The 19,238-nt window shown below is 40.2% G+C and overlaps 1 protein-coding gene across 1 annotated transcript in view; it reads right to left on the reverse strand.

Annotated features, from left to right (window-relative positions):
- The window catches only part of st6galnac3 (ST6 (alpha-N-acetyl-neuraminyl-2,3-beta-galactosyl-1,3)-N-acetylgalactosaminide alpha-2,6-sialyltransferase 3), a 123,070-nt gene extending 104,757 nt beyond the window's left edge, over window positions 1-18,313 (reverse strand). The window contains exon 1 of the mRNA XM_048163166.1: window positions 18,090-18,313. Within this exon, the coding sequence (XP_048019123.1) occupies window positions 18,090-18,107 (18 nt within the window). The 5' untranslated portion in view covers window positions 18,108-18,313. The remainder of the gene's footprint in view (window positions 1-18,089) is intronic.
- Window positions 18,314-19,238: the final 925 nt, after the last annotated feature.

Here is a 19,238-nt window from a genome sequence, read left to right on the forward strand (position 1 = left end):
AATACATTACAAAAAAATGTTTAATATCACATGTGAAAGAGAGGGTTAAGTATCCACCAGTGGACAAGTATCCACAAAGTATGGCACTAGCCAATCTTCTATTTTCTTTCTACTGAAGAAAAGATTGAAAAGAATCAGAATCTGCTTACTCAGCAAATGTATTTATTCTCTGAGGGAAAGATTAATGCTTGACAAAACCACAACATCTGGATTTGGGTTGGAAAGTTCACTGCTTAAGTAAACATTTCTTTAAAATAAAAAACACAGATCCATGTCACTTAAGACCTTGAGACTGAGAGTACAGTAACAAACACCTACGCATGATATGTATAATGCTAAATGATTCATTTTTCTTTAAATCGAGTACTCGATTTTAATCGAGGAATCGTGACAGCCCTTAATGACAGATCTTTTCATTTTGGGGTGAACTATTTCTTTAAAATTATATAATATGCATGACAATAATCCACAACACTTTAAATGATTGATAGATTGATTTTTATGAGTGCAACATATTTTCACCATAAAATTTTATCCTGATTTTGATCCTTTTTGGTGCTTGTCTTATTATGAGTCAGAAGGCTTAATCACTTTAATTACACCATTTATTACAATAAATGTTGATGCAACATGAACTTTATCAAAATAGCTTTATAAACTGATCTCCAGATTTTGAGAAAATGTTGATTTGGCACAAATGAAAACAATGTTTGGTATCCAAAAGCCCAGCATATAAAATGCCTTTCTTTGTCTGTCTTTTAAATTATTATTATTAATTAAAATCAATATTTATATTAATATTATTAATAATTATTATTTCAAATCATAGGCATGCAGTGACATTGAGTTTACAAATTCATTTAAATCAAAAGTGACACTTGGGTTGACGGTCCAAGATGTCACCATAATTCATCGCATACTGTTTATAATTAAGGGGATGGAAACATACCATACAATAATAACAGCACAACTGATTCTGTGCCATTCACTGCATAGGGTTGATTAATTCTGTGCTGACTAATTGAGTCAAGCCACTGAGGAGAAGGAATATTTATATTTAAAGTATCATTTTTATTAAATAAATATTTGATTTGTATCTTATTTAACGTTAAATGTGAGCTGCAATTTCTACAGTAAATGATGACATTTGCATTTGCTTTTCACAATCCAAAATCATCCATTAGAAATTAAACTCTATTAAAGAAGGTAACCAAAATTCAGTCTGGATACACATCTGTTGTGTGCACATGGATCAGAAGTCTAAATCCTCAAACAGCCACACAAGCAGATACCTACATTATCTCTCCCTGCCCTCCTCACATTCCTACTAAGCTACTTACCCACATCAACACTGTTACCATTCCAAGCCAGATTACCAGTCAAATGAGATGTCATCCACTTCCAGGCCTAACTGTTTTTCTCCTCCCCCTAAATAAGGCTGAGCTAACATTACTGAACTAAATGCTGCACAATAACACATCCAGACAACAGAGAGTTCTTGCTGGACATCGGAATGGAACAAGGACCAAAGTGGACTTAATAAAGGGTAAATCGTCTTCTTGGAAGGTTAATGAGTAAAGTGCTTGCTAATCCGTTTTACCTGCAACCTTTTAAGCTTTGTTTTGTTGAACAGCAAGACAGGTGCTTTGAATTGTTGCGTACCACACCTCAGAACCAGGGCAAGTTCAGCCAAAAAAGAAAATCTAATTTGGATTCTATTAGGGATGCACAGATATGAAAATTCTGGCCGATGCCGATAACCAATAATTCTTTACATTTGAAAGCCAATGACCCATATATTGGCCGATAAATCTAAATCCAAATTTTGTATACTTTGAGAGCCTGATTACAAAAACAAAAGTCTCACCATTAAAACCATGTCCAAAACACTTCAATATAAATCAAACATGTACAGTACAGTATCCTAGTATAAGATTCCTTAACTAACTCCTATGGCCAACTTTATTATATAAGAAAAAAAAAAATGGTAACACTTTACAATAAGCTTTCATTTTGTTAGAATTAGTTAACATGAACCAACAATGAATGAACAATACTTATACAGGATTTTCTAAGACATTTTTAAGATCCAAAGTTGTCTCTGTTAACATTAGTTAATGCACTGTGAACTAACATGAACACAAATATTTTATTAACTAACATTCACAAAGGTTTTTGCTCTCTGTTAGTTCATGTTAGCTAATGCATTAACAAATGAGGCCTTATTGTAAAGTGATACCAACATATCTATTGCCTAACACAAAAAATAACAATAAAAATAAAATAAAATACCTAAATAATCTAAAAGTAATTGGACAACATTACTTGGGCTACCTATAAAGAAACAAAATACATGTGCCATGGATAAATAAAATGAAATTGCCACCGCAAGGCCAAAAAGGGAATGATTTTAATCAAACCATATTGTTGATGAAAATAATATGAGAACAAAAAAAAAATCTAGTTATTAATAACGCATCAATGTTGTTGTTTTTTTTAATTTAAACATTTTTAATATAACAGTAATAGTAAACGTCTTTAATATTACGGTTTCAAATAACATTGCAGTTTGAGCTGAAGCTGAAGAGAACAAACACCCGTAGACTGAGGAGATTTGCTAAAGAAGGTTAATCAACTCAACGGTTGCTGAAGCATGGCACCTAAACCCAAAAAGTTTACAACTTTAATGTACATAATTAACTAACTAATTTAAACTAAGCCAAACACATCCTATATGAGATTAATCAGATATATACACAAAATAAACATAATATTACAACTTAAAGTGTCGCAAAATGCTGCGAATGTTCAGGCGAACTTGACTGTGCTGTCATGAAGGCTGAACTCCATACATGCGCCCTTTCAGCCACAATGTGCTCGTCGCACTAAAACACTGGTGCACAAAGAATTCACATACTTTTACAGTTGTGTTCTCACTATAATTTTATGTAGACTTATAATAGCCGTATAATGTAGCCGTATAATGTGGGTGTCACAGACACGTCAGGTTCCACCTCACTCCCTTACCCACGCACTCAATCACCAGCATACTGATCACCGCCACCTGTGACTCATCAGCACCGCAATCAGCACCAGTATAAAGCCACCACACTCACACACACTCACTGTCCGGTCTCGTTTGCACTACGACTTATGTATGCTTACCTTAAGGACTCCCAACGCCATATCTACCTGCTCCAGTCGTCTCCTCCAGCTCCCTCGTCTCCTGTTCCCCGTGTGTACTTACCTGCTTGTGTGTGTAAATGTCTCCGCCAGTTCCTTCCATCATCTGCATCTACAAGACATAATCAGGACAGTATTATATTCTCCTCATCTCTCAACATTCCATTATCTGCTTACCATCACCCTGTGCTCTGCTTATACGTGAATAAAACTTACCTGGATTGTTATTATCTCTGCCTCCGTGTCTCTGTTGTAACAGAAGACCGGACCATAACAACTTCACAGCATGAGCACCAACGACCCGTTTCAAGAGCTCGTGGACGCACTGCGCCGAGCACTCACACCACAGCCATCCTTACCATCACCATCCACCGCTGCAGCTTCCGCACCCCCCGTCACCGCTCCTTCGCCAGCATTCACCGCCAGTCCCATGGCCAAACCGGCGCCCTACTCAGGATCGGCGGAGGAATGCAGCGGATTCCTTCTTCAATGCGAACTGGTCCTGGAGATGCAGCCGCACCTCTACACTACCGACACGGCAAAAATAGCGTTCATCATTTCGCAACTGCAAGGTAAGGCCCTGCAATGGGCAGACTCCCTGTGGACTCAGAAAGGCCCTGTTGTCCAATCATATTCGGCGTTCGTCTCTCACTTCCGTGAGGTCTTCGGGAAACCTCTGAAGGATTCTTCCACTGGTGAGAAACTCTATAATCTAAAGCAAAGGAATCTCTCTGTAAATGATTATGCCTTGCAGTTCCGAACGCTAGCCGCCACCAGCGGATGGAATGAACAAGCCCTCATCACCTCTTTCCGTCAATGGTTGGAACCCAACGTGCGGCTGCATCTCGCTGCATACGAGGACTCAATGGGACTTGAACGCTTCATCCAACTCGCCATCCGCGTGGGTTCTTGTATGCAGTCGTGTCTCCTCGAGCACCAGGGCCAGTCGTCTGCCACCAACCTCTTCCGCCGGTCTGAACCCGTCAGCTCCCCAGAACCAGCCACCGAGCCAATGCAAATCGACCATTCACGTCTCACCTCCAATGAAAGACAAAGAAGGCTGACCCTGAACTTATGCTTATATTGTGGATCTCCGGGGCATGTTATCTCCACATGCCCAACCCGTCCTCCTCGGCCCGTGGTGAGTGCTATTTTCCCCTCCATTCAGAAAATGAAACCACTCACGACAATTGTAATCCTTACTGCTGCAAATACCTCTGTTCCAGTGGTGGCGCTCCTCGACTCAGGGTCAGCAGGAAATTTCATCTCAGGCGCCCTCTGTCGACAACTCAAGCTCAAGATCTCCCCGTCTCCGGTTAACTATCAGATCCACTCCATCACGGGCAAACCCCTGAGCCGTAAGAACATCCGTCATTGTGCGGGACCACTTCAACTCTGCGTGGGCATTCTGCATTCTGAAAAGATACATCTGCTGGTTCTGGAGGAATCCACCGCTGACGTGGTTCTAGGGCGCCCGTGGCTTGAACAACACAACCCTACCATCTCTTGACGCACGGGCGAAGTCCTGAAGTGGGGCGACCACTGCTTTCCAGATTGCTTCCCAACGCTTCCTGTTCCAAAGTCTCCACTCTCCAAGTCTCTCTCCATGAATGCCACTTCTATCGAAAGCCCTGTCGAGAAACGCTCCGTGGATGTTCCCCCGGACTACGCCCCCTTCAGTGGCGTTTTCTGCCCGCAACGCGCCTCCAAGCTTCCTCCACACCGGCCATGGGACTGTGCCATCGATCTGCTACCGGGTGAACCAGTGCCCAGGGGACGCATTTACCCCCTGTCAATACCGGAGGAGAAGGCCATGGAGGAATACATCAAAGAGGCCCTCAACCAAGGTTACATCCGCCCGTCTACTTCCCCTGCTGCTTCAAGCTTCTTTTTTGTGGCGAAGAAGGACGGAGGCTTGAGGCCCTGCATTGATTACCGTGCCCTCAACAAAATCACAGTTAAATTCCGCTACCCGCTTCCCCTCGTCCCAGCGGCCCTGGAACATCTCCGTGGTGCCACTGTGTTCACTAAGCTGGACCTCCGCAGCGCGTACAACCTCATCCGGATACGCGAGGGGGACGAGTGGAAGACCGCCTTTGTCACGCCCACCGGACACTACGAGTATCTCGTCATGCCGTATGGCCTGGTCAACGCCCCCTCCGTATTCCAGGATTTCATACACGAGGTGCTCCGGGAGTTTCTCCACAAGTTCGTTCTGGTGTATATTGACGACATCCTCATCTACTCCCGGAGCTTGGCCGAACATCGCCACCACGTTGCGGAGGTCCTCCAACGCTTACGGCAATTCCACCTCTTCCTCAAAGCTGAAAAGTGCTCCTTTCACCAGCCCTCTGTCCAATTCCTGGGGTACGTAATAGATCACAGTGGCATCCGGATGGACGAGGGGAAGGTCTCCGCCATTCAGTCCTGGCCCACTCCATCTTCAATCAAAGAACTCCAACACTTCCTAGGTTTCTCCAACTTCTACCGCCGGTTTATCAAGAATTACAGCACCATCGTCAGTCCATTAACCAACCTACTCCGTAACCAGCCCAAGTCTCTGTCCTGGTCCCAACAAGCCACCAACGCCTTCGAGACCCTTAAAAGAGCCTTCACCACCGCTCCCCTCCTCGTCCACCCTAATCCAGAGCTCCCATTCGTCGTGGAAGTGGACGCCTCCACCACCGGAGTGGGAGCGGTCCTTTCGCAGCAGCAGGGGACACCAAGTAGACTCCATCCATGCGCCTTCTTCTCCCGCAAGCTCAACCCAGCGGAGGTCAATTACGACATCGGTGACCGCGAACTCCTGGCCGTCAAGCTTGCCCTCGAGGAGTGGAGGCATTGGTTGGAGGGAGCTACTCATCCATTCCAAGTTCTCACTGATCATAAAAACCTTGAATATCTGAAGGCTGCCAAAAGACTCAACCCTCGCCAAGCTCGCTGGGCCATGTTTTTCTCAAGGTTCAATTTCTCTATCTCCTACCGCCCTGGTTCAAAAAATACCAAAGCTGACGCTCTGTCTCGCCTCCATTCCCCTGAGGAAAAGCCTGAGGATCCTGAAACTATCCTGCCGGAGTCCATCTTCGTGAACCCCATCCAGTGGTCCGAAGAAACCATTCCCTCCTCCAATGCCTCCACACGCACTCTGCCGGGTTGCCCTCAAGGCTTGCAATACGTCACACGGGCACGTTGCACTCCACTTCTGCACAATACCCACTCTTCACTTGGCACTGGTCACCCGGGGGTCAATGAGACCCTCTCGTTGCTCAAACAACGCTTCTGGTGGCCCAACATGGCCAACGATGTCAGAAGGTACGTGCAGGGCTGCAGGGAGTGCGCCATCTCCAAGAGCCCACGCCATCTTCCCACCGGCAAGCTCCTACCTCTGCCCGTTCCTGAGAGACCCTGGTCACACCTGGGAGTGGACTTCGTCACAGATCTCCCTGAGTCTGACGGTCACACGTGCATCCTGGTGGTGGTAAACCGCTTCTCAAAGTCCTGCCGCCTGATACCCCTGGAGGGTCTACCTACCGCCATGGCAACTGCTGAATTGATGTTTAATCATGTTTTTCGTCATTATGGAATACCTGAAGATATAGTCTCCGACAGAGGACCCCAGTTCGTCTCCCACGTCTGGAAAGCCTTCTTCTCCCTCCTGGGTGTGACCGTCAGCCTGTCATCTGGATACCATCCTCAGTCGAACGGGCAGACGGAACGCAAGATCCAGGAGATAGGCCGCTTCCTGCGTACCTTCTGTCACGGCCACCAGAACTCCTGGAACCAGTACCTGGGTTGGGCCGAGTACGCACAGAACTCCCTCCGCCAAGCCACAACTGGACTGACACCCTTCCAGTGCGTACTCGGCTACCAACCCCCACTGTTCCCCTGGGATGGGGAACCTTCCAACGTCCCCGCAGTCGACTACTGGTTCCGGGAGAGCGAGAGGGTTTGGGACTCAGCTCATCACCAACTGCAGAGAGCCCTGCGCAGACGCAAGACGACAGCCGACCTTCGGCGCTCCGAAGCTCCAGTATACCAACCGGGGCAGAAGGTCTGGCTGTCCACCAGGGACATCAGGATGCGTCTGCCCTGCAAGAAGCTGAGTCCCCGCTTCATTGGCCCGTTCACCATCATCCGGCAGATCAACCCCGTCACCTACCGTCTTCAACTCCCAGCACAGTACAGTAGGATCCACCCTACATTCCATGTATCACTGCTTAAACCTCACCACCCTTCTGTTGTTCCCTCCACAGAACCTGACGTGGCAGCCGCCGAGCCCCCCCTTCCACTCATCCTGGAGGACGGTACAGCTTACGTGGTTCATGAAATCCTGGATTCCCGGCGCCGTGGTGGTCAGCTAGAGTACCTCGTCGACTGGGAAGGCTATGGTCCCGAAGAACGCTCATGGGTTCCCAAGAATGATATCCTTGATCCTATCCTGTTACAGACCTTCCACGCCAATCACCCAGACAGACCTGCCCCACGCCCTAGAGGAAGACCACCACGACGTCGGGGTCCGCGGCCCTCAGGAGCGGGCCGTGGGAGGGGGGTACTGTCACAGACACGTCAGGTTCCACCTCACTCCCTTACCCACGCACTCAATCACCAGCATACTGATCACCGCCACCTGTGACTCATCAGCACCGCAATCAGCACCAGTATAAAGCCACCACACTCACACACACTCACTGTCCGGTCTCGTTTGCACTACGACTTATGTATGCTTACCTTAAGGACTCCCAACGCCATATCTACCTGCTCCAGTCGTCTCCTCCAGCTCCCTCGTCTCCTGTTCCCCGTGTGTACTTACCTGCTTGTGTGTGTGAGTGTCTCCGCCAGTTCCTTCCATCATCTGCATCTACAAGACATAATCAGGACAGTATTATATTCTCCTCATCTCTCAACATTCCATTATCTGCTTACCATCACCCTGTGCTCTGCTTATACGTGAATAAAACTTACCTGGATTGTTATTATCTCTGCCTCCGTGTCTCTGTTGTAACAGTGGGTCAATGGGAACTTCTTTTATAAGAGTAAATAAAACTTGCATAGACAAATCCAAATTAAACCCTGCGGCTCATGACGACACATTGATGTCCTAAGACACGAAACGATCGGTTTGTGCGAGAAACCAAACAGTATTTATATAATTTTTTGCCTCTAATACACCACTACTTCCAACTGCGTTCAGCACTCGCTTAGCGAGTTCTGATTGCGCTCTGACAATGGCAGTGATGTCTCGCGCTTATACTTCAATGACTATAAAAATCAATGGAGTTAAAAATCATCATTTGTGTTCTACTGAAGAAACAAAGTCACCTACATCTTGGATGCCCTGGGGATAAGCAGATAAACACCAAATTTTCATTTTTGGGTGAACTATCCCTTTAATATATTGGCCCAATTTTGTTATTGGATTGATAACGATAACATTAAAAATGCCGATTTGTCGTTTGGTATATCGTGCATCCTTAATTTTTAATTTTGGGACAACTGTATAGTTTGCGGTCTTTGTGGATTTAAGAAGTTAATGCTTTTATTCATCAAGGACACATTAAAATGATCAAAAGTGACAGTAAAGTTTCTTTTTCAAATAAATGTTTTTTTTTTTTTTTAAGAATTCTGAAAAACCTATCACAGTTTCCACAAAAACATTTAGCAGTGCAACTATTGATAATATTGATAATTATAAGAAATTATCAAACAAAATTGATAAAAAGATTAAATGTTTCCTGTGCAGCAAATCAGCATTAGATTGATTTCTAAAGGATCATGTGAAACTTAAAGTATGTAATGATGCTGAACATTCAGCTTTGCATCACAGAAATAAATTGAATTTTGAAATATATTAAAATAGAAAAAAGTTATTGGAATTTTTTTGATCAAATAAATGCAACACTGATGACCATAAAATCCTTTTTTTTTTTTTTTTTTTAATTCTTACCAACGCCTACACTGTGGCGTTAAAATGCAAACAATGTAAAGTAATTATTTGTACATGAGTGGGTGGCTGGATTAGTCACAATATAATGTATCAGAAAGCTCCCTAAATTGGCTAATTGAGCTAAGACCATGCAGGTTTATGTTAAAAAATACATTAAAGTTTGCTATGCTGAATAACTCCAAATTGCATTTCTCCGCCTTTGTGTTTTTGACAATGCAATGTGCAAAATGCTTATTTTAAAGTCCCCCTGCAGTCAATAATTTTATCCCTTAAAACTCATCTTTGATCACCAAAATTACATATTTAAACATTTTTTTCCTGTGAAAAAAAAATGTCTTCATCCCTTTAAAATAGCTTGAATGTATCTCTACACCCTTGCCTCATTTACTATACAGTCAGGGATTATACGTTAATTAGCCCCACCCCCACTCAGTCACACACGCTCAGACGAGATCCACTCGGTCAACTTACTGAGGTAAACGCTGTACGATGGTATCGCTCTTTTTACAACATCGGACATATAACGGTAATTAATATGATTAGCCTTTTGCTTGACTATGTTATCAAACAGCTAATCATGTGTTGCTAATGTTACACAAACCATGTTTCCGCTCGCCATGTCAGAGTCAGACAGCTGCCTTCTAACAATCAGTATCCTTACAAACACTTTGAACAGGCATATAGGAGATAGTTCAGCATAACATCGTAATATACATCATACACCTGCTATACTGCTAAATCTACATGATTTTTCATATCAACAGAAAAATATACCAGGATAACCTGGCTTCTCTTGAGACTTCCCTGCTAGTTCACTGTTAATGATGTGCTAAAGCCCGCTGGCACATTGACATGATTACAAGGTAGTTTGTGACGTCACAGAGACCAGCGATGTCAAACCGCGTTTTTGAGGCTGTTTTAAGGAGAAAATACTCAGCAATGGTGCTGACATGTGAATTTGTACATGGTTTTTCTTAAAGCATATTAAAAACACCACACAGACATATAAACAACACTAAAAACTTGATTTTCACCACAGGGGGGTTTTAACTGTTGGACAACTCAGAAGTTAAACCTCTTAAAATTAGCCTAATAGAATTGAGTGTAATCCCATCCAAACTGTCTGTTTCTCATCATCTTACTGATAATCTCTGGATTTAGAATCTTTGGGTTTAACATGTTTAACATGTTTGCAACACCAAGTTTGATTTCGTCCAGGGGTTCCCAATTCCTCGTTATAACATCCCGACTGACATGTGCTGTGTTCGAAATCATCCCAAATACCCTCATTCACTATTCCCTACATTTGTCCACTAATTTAGTCCACTTAAAGGAGTGAATGAAAACGAGTGAATGAATTCGGACACTGAGTGTGCCGGAAGGGCTGCCGCTTTTGCATGGTTTGTGCTTGCTGTTGAATAATCATTTGAAACTTTAAACTTGCAGCCCCAGTAGTAATGAAAATTATTTTGAACTGTCATGAAAACTACCATGTATAAACCTTAATTAAACAATTTAATAATCAGGTAAAAATGAATTTATACCTGTATATTATGCTGTAGCCACATTGGGAAGTGAATGGAAGGAAGATTCAGATGCGGGCGCCAGATGCGCAAATTCATTCTGCGCATGGCGTGACTCTCACAGTGCATTATGGGTATTCTCTAGCCATTGAATGTACATCAGTTGTACACTTGTTATTGTGGTGCATTGTGGGATTGAATGAGTGCATTCTGTAATGTCCACTATGGTTTCGGATACCACTAAAAATGTCTGTCCCCTCAAATAGTGCCTTATTTAAGGGTATAGGGGGCAATTTCGGACATAGCCAAGGTCCACTCCCTGAACACGGGATATCTGTTGAAGTTCACTTCACTTAAAGTCCCCATGAACTGGAAGTTGCAAACGACTTTTCTCCAGTGTTGTGACGTATTTCAAAGTGAAACGGAATATTGAATAGAGGGCAGAGTTTTACTTTTGCGCTCCTCCTCTCCATATCTCGCCCATAGTAGACTAATGGTTGGAGGGGACTGGTTTATGCGATTTCAACCCATGCTGTCAAACTGATGTCATTAGAGAAGGGGCACCGTTGCACAGGGGAGGAGATGCACATTTTCAGATTTTGATTAAATATTACGAAGCCAAACAATTTTTTTGTGTGGATTGACTTGCACGGATGAATTGTTCACTACAAAACTAGCAATTTGAGCTAACAAAATTAATGAGTTCAATTTTGATTTCATGTGTACTTTAACAAAATGCATTCATTCGCAACACCCTGCAATGTCATCAAACACAGACGAAACTCAAGTTTTAAGGTTTGATGCCATTATATACTTTTATAAATAAATATAATGTAAATTACCATATTTAATATTTGTGTGTATAAAATCCATATAAATTTTAATTTTATTTTGTTTATATAGTATCCATATGCATATTAATTATTAATTATACAATTCTCTTAGTCTAATCTGTCAAATTCAAAAGCCCTAAACTGAATGATAAAAAGTATGTTGCGATGTTTAATATGAAAATAAATATAATTTAGATACGTCTTTTTATATTATTTAACCCGTAATTATGATAGTTGACTTGTAACTGTTGCTTCTCACGCAATTTACACCCTTGAACAGCCTCATACAAACATACCTGCTTCAGATTTGGCCTTAAGATAGTAAAATACCCTTTTTTTAAAGGTGCTCTAAGCGATCCTGGGTGGAGTAACTTCCTGTTGACGTTCAAAGTGTTGTCAAACAAAACAGAGGCTAGCTAGACCCTCCCTCCTCCTCCTCCTCCTCCTCCTCCTCCTCCTCCTCCTCCTCCTCCTCCTCCTCCTCCCCCTCCCCTCTGTGCTTCCTGAAACAGTCATGAACGTGCATTTAAAATGGAAGTAGCTTGCGTATTGGCTGGAGCATGTTTATTATGTTTCGTGGTCCAGGCTGCACCAGTTTGTTTTTATTGCCGTTTTTGAAGCTTGTGGTGACTACAGAGACCGCGTTTTTTTTACAGTGTGTTCAGGGGACAGGCAGCTAGCGGATATTGAGGAGATGTTTGCTGTATGTGACAAAAAATGTTTTGGCCTAAAAACGCGTGACATCACTTAGAGCACCTTTAAGTTCGCAGTGCACATATGGTCGAATGGAAAAACGCCTCAAATGAGCATGTCAGATAAGAGAGACATAAAAAATGTGCAAAGCAGGGAGGTGCGAGGACTGGAATTGGGATCTCCTAATTTAAAGCAACTCAAAACTGTCTAAAGCACAGCATACATTCTTTAGATTAGATACAAATTGTGTTTAGAGATAGACTCAAGACATCCTTCCTATTTGAAACACTTTTTTTTTTTTCTGTTTACATAATCTATCGATTAAGATCAGTAGGTAATTACAGGAAAATTAATCAGAATAAACACAAAGAAAGCTTTCACACAGAAAATACTTTTACACAAAACTAAAACTGAAATCACAATATGGCTTAGTGTGATTATCAAATCACAAAAGGCTGTGGTTTATTATACTTAATTTAATTTAATAAATATCTGTTTTGCCGCGTGTCAGAGTGAAGCTAGCCACTGTGTTCATTTACAGCTCATGATCCAGTTTTCAGTGTCTCAAACTGAATAAGTGCAGAAAACTCTATCTATGTGCTGTGAATTTTACCTGTTTTTGGAAATGCAACGTGCACCAGGTTGGCTTTACTTTACTTTTTTTTGTGGAATTGATTACAACATTTCACTCAATTCACTGGATTTGTAATGACAAGAGTTTGTAAACCTGTTTCCAAAACTGCAGTTAAGTATATTCTACATTAACTACAATACACTCTTAAAAATCAATGTTCCAAAATTTGTTTTTGTTTACACTTTATTTCGATTTCCACTTTAGACATTCTACTAACTGTAAGTACATGTCTAACTATAACTACATGTCAATTATCTCTCATTAATTTGCAACTTCATGTCAACTAGCTAGTATAAACAGACTGTTAGGTTAGGGTTCAGGTTAGTAGAATAAGTGTACATGTACTGTACATGCAAATTTACTTAAAATCAATAGAATGTCTGTTGGGGACCATCAAAATAGTGTTAGCAGATATTAAGAAGAGTCTACTAATACTCTAATTACTGGTAGTTGACATGTAGTTACAAAGTTACTTACAAAGTTGAACACCCATTTTTGGTTCCCCAAAGAATCTTTCAGTAAACAGTTCTTAAAAGATTTTTTGTACTAAAAACATATTTAAATCTGTTCATGTGAGTACAGTGGTTCAATATTAATATTATAAAGCGACGAGAATATTTTTGGAGTGCCAAAAAAACAAAATAACGACTTATTTAGTGGCCGATTTCAAAACGCTGCTTCATGAAGCATCGGAGCATAAATGAATCAGTGTGTCGAATCATGATTCAGATTGCGTGTCAATGGCTGAAATCACGTGACTTTGGCGCTCCGAACAGCAGATTCGACACACTGATTCATTTATGCTCTGATGCTTCCTGAAGCAGTGTTTTGAAATCGGCCATCACTAAATAAGTCGTTATTTTGTTTTTTTTGGCGCTCGAAAAATATTCTCGTCGCTTTATAATATTAATATTGAACCACTGTACTCACATGAACCGATTTAAATATGTTTTTAGTACCTTTATGGATCTTGAGAGAGGAAGTGTCCATTGCTCCCTATGGAGGCCTCACAGAGCTATCGGATTTCAACTAAAATATCTTAATTTGTGTTCTAAAGATTAACAAAGGTCTTACGGGTGTGGAACGCCATGAGGGAAAGTAATAAATGACAGAATTTTCATTTTTGGGTGAACTAACCCTTTAAGATTGAACCACTGTAATAACATGGATTATTTTAACTATTTAACTATTTATTGCTGTCTATGGAGGAGTTCTCAGATTTCATCAAAAATATCTTAATTTGTGTTCCCAAGATGAACAAAGGTCTTACGGGTTTGGAACGACATGAGTTGTAAGTAATTAATGACAGCATTTTAATTTTTGGGTGAACTGACCCTTTAAATTTGCTAAATAGCAAAATTGTTATTGAATCAACCTAAATATACAACATTTAATTTAGTTACACTAACAAAACCAAATTAAATGGTTAGATCTAGAAGAAATGGCTCCTTATGGTCACAATTGCAGATCTTTCTAGTGAAGTGTGCAGACGTGCAGAAGGCTGAGAGCTGAACTGACCACTGCAGCCATGTGAGGTGGACAACACTGGAACTAATTCTCAGCCATTACAAAGAGGCTCTCAGTGGCATACTGCCCTCCGACCAGCTCTTGAAGGTCACATTACCATCACAAAACCAACCAAACTGTCCAGAAGTAAAGCAATCCGCTTAAAGTGAATTCCTACAGAACTTCAACACTTCACATCCACATAAGCAGGGACATACATTTTATATGAGCAGCTTTAAATTGTTAATCTGTCCCTCTTCTCTGTTTGCTGATTGCTGTCTGATGCAGACGTATAGATTAAGGGTGATGATAAAGCGCTGACAAAGGCACCTCTTTATCAGACAGTACAACCAACTGAGGCTATTTACAGCCACACACGAATCTCCTGATTATATGTCTTCAGTTTCAATGAATGGCATAAAACATTGTAATTTAAACTGAAATTGTTACTTGTTAAACATGCTTGCTCTGTGTGAACAACCCTCTGCGTGTAAGACATCACTGCTTCTTTCAAATATAATTGAAATCATGGCTTTGCATTTACTGTGAATATTCACAAAATTAAAACATTTGAAGCACAATGTAGAAGTGCTATGCAGTCTGCACAAAAGAGGTGGTTAGAAGTGTGATAATGTTGGCTGGAATACACAACACACTTTGCATTATACACTTAACAACTTTGTAAAAGGTTACAGTGAAAAACCGAGCATTGCAGGAGAGTGGGGTAAAATGAGCCATTTTTTTTTTACTTATGTGGTCCTCAAGATAAGGGAAATTGAGGCAGAAGTACAATGAAAGTATTTAAAGTAATTTCAGGATGTTTCCTATCATTTTAAATGATCAAATACATCTATGACAAAGGGTTCTAAAAATATGGCTTCTTATAAAAAAAGTGTTCCTCTGGCTCAATTTACCCCAGGTTAGGGGTAAGTTGAGCCAAGTCAGTAGGTGGGTGTAAACTGACCATCTAACTGAATCTGAATCAAACCCATGTTAAATTTTAAAGATAATGTACCTATTTTAAAAACTAATTTAATAATCAAATTTCCTTTTACAAATATTCTTTGTAAAAAATATTTTACAAATTTTTCTTTTTTTTTTTAAAAGCAACATTAAACAACATAAAACCAACCAAATGAAGTTGAAATTTCAGTATCTTTAAAGGTGCCGTAGAACGTCTTTTCAAAAGATGTAATATAAGTCTAAGGTGTCCCCTGAATGTGTCTGAGAAGTTTCAGCTCAAAATACCCCATAGATTTTTTTTTATTAATTTTTTTAACTGCCTATTTTGGGGCATCATTAACTATGCACCAATTCAGGCTGCGGCCCCTTTAAATCTCTCGCTCCCTGCCCTCCCGAGCTCTCGACTATAAGTGCAGTTATACAGTACATAAACAAAGTTCACACAGCTAATATAACCCTCAAATGGATCTTTACAAGATGTTCGTCATTCATGCTGCATGCATGCATCGATTCCTGTGAGTATAGTATTTATTTGGATGTTTACATTTGATTCTGAATGAGTTTGAGGCTATATGCTCTGTGGCTAACGGGCTAATGCTACACTGTTGGAGAGATTTACAAAGAATGAAGTTTTGTTTATGCATTACACAGACTGAAAGTGTTTAAAAATGAAAATAGTGACGGCTCTTGTCTCCGTGAATACAGTATGGTAACTTTAACCACATTTAACAGTACATTAGCAACATGCTAATGAAACATTTAGAAAGACAATTTACAAATATCACTAAAAATATCATGATATCATGGATCATGTCAGTTATTATTGCCATTGCCCTTACTTGCTTACCTAGTCTGATGATTCAGCTGTGCACAGATCCAGACGTTAATACTGGCTGCCCTTGTCTAATGCCTTGAACATGGGCTGGCATATGCAAATATTGGGGGCGTACATATTAATGATCCCGACTGTTACGTAACAGTCGGTGTTATGTTGAGATTCGCCTGTTTTCCAGAGGTCTTTTAAACAAATGAGATTTATATAAGAAGGAGGAAGCAATGGAGTTTGAAACTCAACGTATGTCTTTTCTATGTACTGAACTCGTTATTCAACTATGCCGAGGTAAATTAAATTTTTGATTCTAGGGCACCTTTAATTGTTTGCATTTCTGAAACTATATGTTGAACATCAAAGTTGTAACCTTCCCATAAACAGACTAAACAGACAGTTCGCTGAGTAAAATTAAATAATTCTTCTGCAATGTCGACCATGTTAGGACATTAGAGACTACAGATGGAAAGATATGATTAAGATGTGATTAAACCTCCTCTGGTTCATATCAGAGAAGGATTTGGTGTACTTGTATACTATTCCTATTAAATAAACTCAAAAATAAAGATAAAATAAACCAGTTGTGTAATATTACATTGAAATGACACCAGTTTATACTTCAGATTTAACTTAAATTCATTGCCATATGGTGGGGTAAGCTTACCAATTCAGAATAATATTTAGCTAAATGAGTTACATGGTTTTATATGTTGCTAAATCACCAATATGCATCATAAATAGTTTTAGACCTGGACAAATTTGCTTTGTCCAATTTTACTTTGACAAGCCAAAAACAGTTTTTAAAGTAAATAAGCAACTTCCACTCCTCTCATGTGCTTCTCCTTTTCACAGTCTGGCAGAAATGACGGGTGGTTCTAAAATATATGGTCACACGACAATAAAATGGTACGGTTGCCAAGATACAGGGGGTGGGTCAACTCACCCACTGGCTCATCTTACCCCACTCTCCCCTACACTAAACGACTGAGGATCACACAATACCAGACTTTTACATTTTTCCCAAGTTTCCAACACAACAAACTCACACATAAATATGTGCCTCGTTGCTGAAATTAATGAAAAATGAAAACAATTAAAATCAGCTCAAAATAATAACATTTTCAGACTATGGAATTATACAGCAATGTCTGCAACAATCATATATCATACACTACATGATTTTCTGCAAAATCTGTCAACTCCGACAGCTGAAAATTCTTAATTTTATATCTTTTATATCATCATTTGTATGCTATTAAATCTAACTTTCTTCAAACAATTCACAGCCCATGTAAAGTTTCAGTTTGCAAAGAAAAGCCTTTACAAAAGGTTTTTTAGGGATTTTGTTTTCTGACTGACAAAACAAAAACAAGCATGTTTTGAAAATGCAATGGGTCTAGATGTTTTTTACTGTCCTTTTTCAAATCACAATAGACAGAATGATTCATCCAGACAAAACAAACCCTCAAACCACACATATTATGAGTGGAGGTTCATGATGCATGAAGATCTTCATTTGTTTTTGAACAGAAGGTTGTAAAACGTCCAGGAGACGATATAAAAGCATGAATTTACATCACTGGTTGTAATAAAGTACATATAACGGGAAAACTAATAACTTTGTTGCATTTTATGCCTCTTACAACGAATGGTCTTTGCAGAATCAGACATTGTCACTGGTGTTTTTGGATACATTAAGTCCCATCATTGCATAAACCAGCATACATCAAGTAAATCTGGTCGCAAAGTGTAATCAAACTAGGTGATCACACGTGTCGCACATGAACAATGTTTAATGACACGAAGCTTCTACCACAGTTACATTAATTACAAAAGCACCGATAATATAACCCTCCGTTTCTCGCTGCACACTTCATATTTTAAAATCCCAACATTGCGAATGTAATCTGAGCAGCGCATTAATGTGCGTTCATACATTACTGAATATAAAGCGATACAAACACTCAGCTGCTCGACTTACCTTCCAGATCCAGGCCATCTTAAGACTGAATAAATAGCTCACTGCGCTGAAGTGCTCGTATCAATCTATAGGCGAAAAGGCCAGTACTGGCTGTTTAATGGTTTATTCATATGCGCCATGGATGCCCGTCGTCGGTGTGGTGATGAAACATTTCAGTAAATATTGTGGAGTACCGTTATTCATGCTCTATTCACCCGATCTACAGAGCTCGGGTTGACACGCGCTCCTATTGGCTCGTGGCTACGAGAGTCCCGCCCCCTTCATCATGTGACTGTGATTTTTCATTTCTGTGCTATTCAGTGTAAAGAAGGATGATCAGTGTGAGTGTACTTCACTATTGTAACAAAGAGAGTATATTTATGCAGAAGGCTACTCGAGTAATACAATCATTGTCTTTTTTATAAGACAATTTCATATTATTGTTAGAAAAACAGGATTATGTGCTCACTGTATAATTATAGATTGTAAACAAAAAGTTATTGTTATATAGTTGCAAGAAAAAGTATGTGAACCACTTACAGAATCTGTGAAAATGTGAATAATTTTAACAAAATAAGGGAGATAATACAAAATGCATGTTGTTTTTTCATTTAGTCAACTTTTTCCTGAGTAAGATATTTTACATAAAAGATGTTTACATGTAATCCATAAGACAAAAAAAAAAAAATAGCTGAATTTATTAAAATAACCCCATTCAAAAGTATGTGAACCCTTGATTCTTAATACTATGTGTGGTTACCTGGATGATCTATGACTGTTTTGTGTTTTGTGATGGTTGTTCATGAGTCTCTTGTTTGTAGTTTCAATTTTCCAGCGTCTTTTGCATATTTGAACCCTTTCCAGCAGTGACTCTATGATTTTGAGATCCATCTTTTCACACTGAGGACAATTGAGGGACTCAAACGGTTCAAACATTCACTGATGCTGCAGAAGGAAACACGATGCATTAAGAGTTGGGGTGTGAAAACTTTTGAACAGGATGAAGATGTCCAAATTTTTCTTATTTTGTTTAAATACTTTTTTTTCCATTTAGTACTGCCCTTCGGAAGCAACAGAAGATACTTTCATTTTTCCCAGAAGACAAATTAAATACAATTTACCTTGATCTTCAAATTCCAAATGTTTTCACCCCCCATCTATTAATGCGTC

The sequence above is a fragment of the Megalobrama amblycephala genome, linkage group LG17, assembly GCF_018812025.1.
Source record: "Megalobrama amblycephala isolate DHTTF-2021 linkage group LG17, ASM1881202v1, whole genome shotgun sequence".
In the NCBI taxonomy this organism is placed as follows: Eukaryota; Metazoa; Chordata; class Actinopteri; order Cypriniformes; family Xenocyprididae; genus Megalobrama; species Megalobrama amblycephala.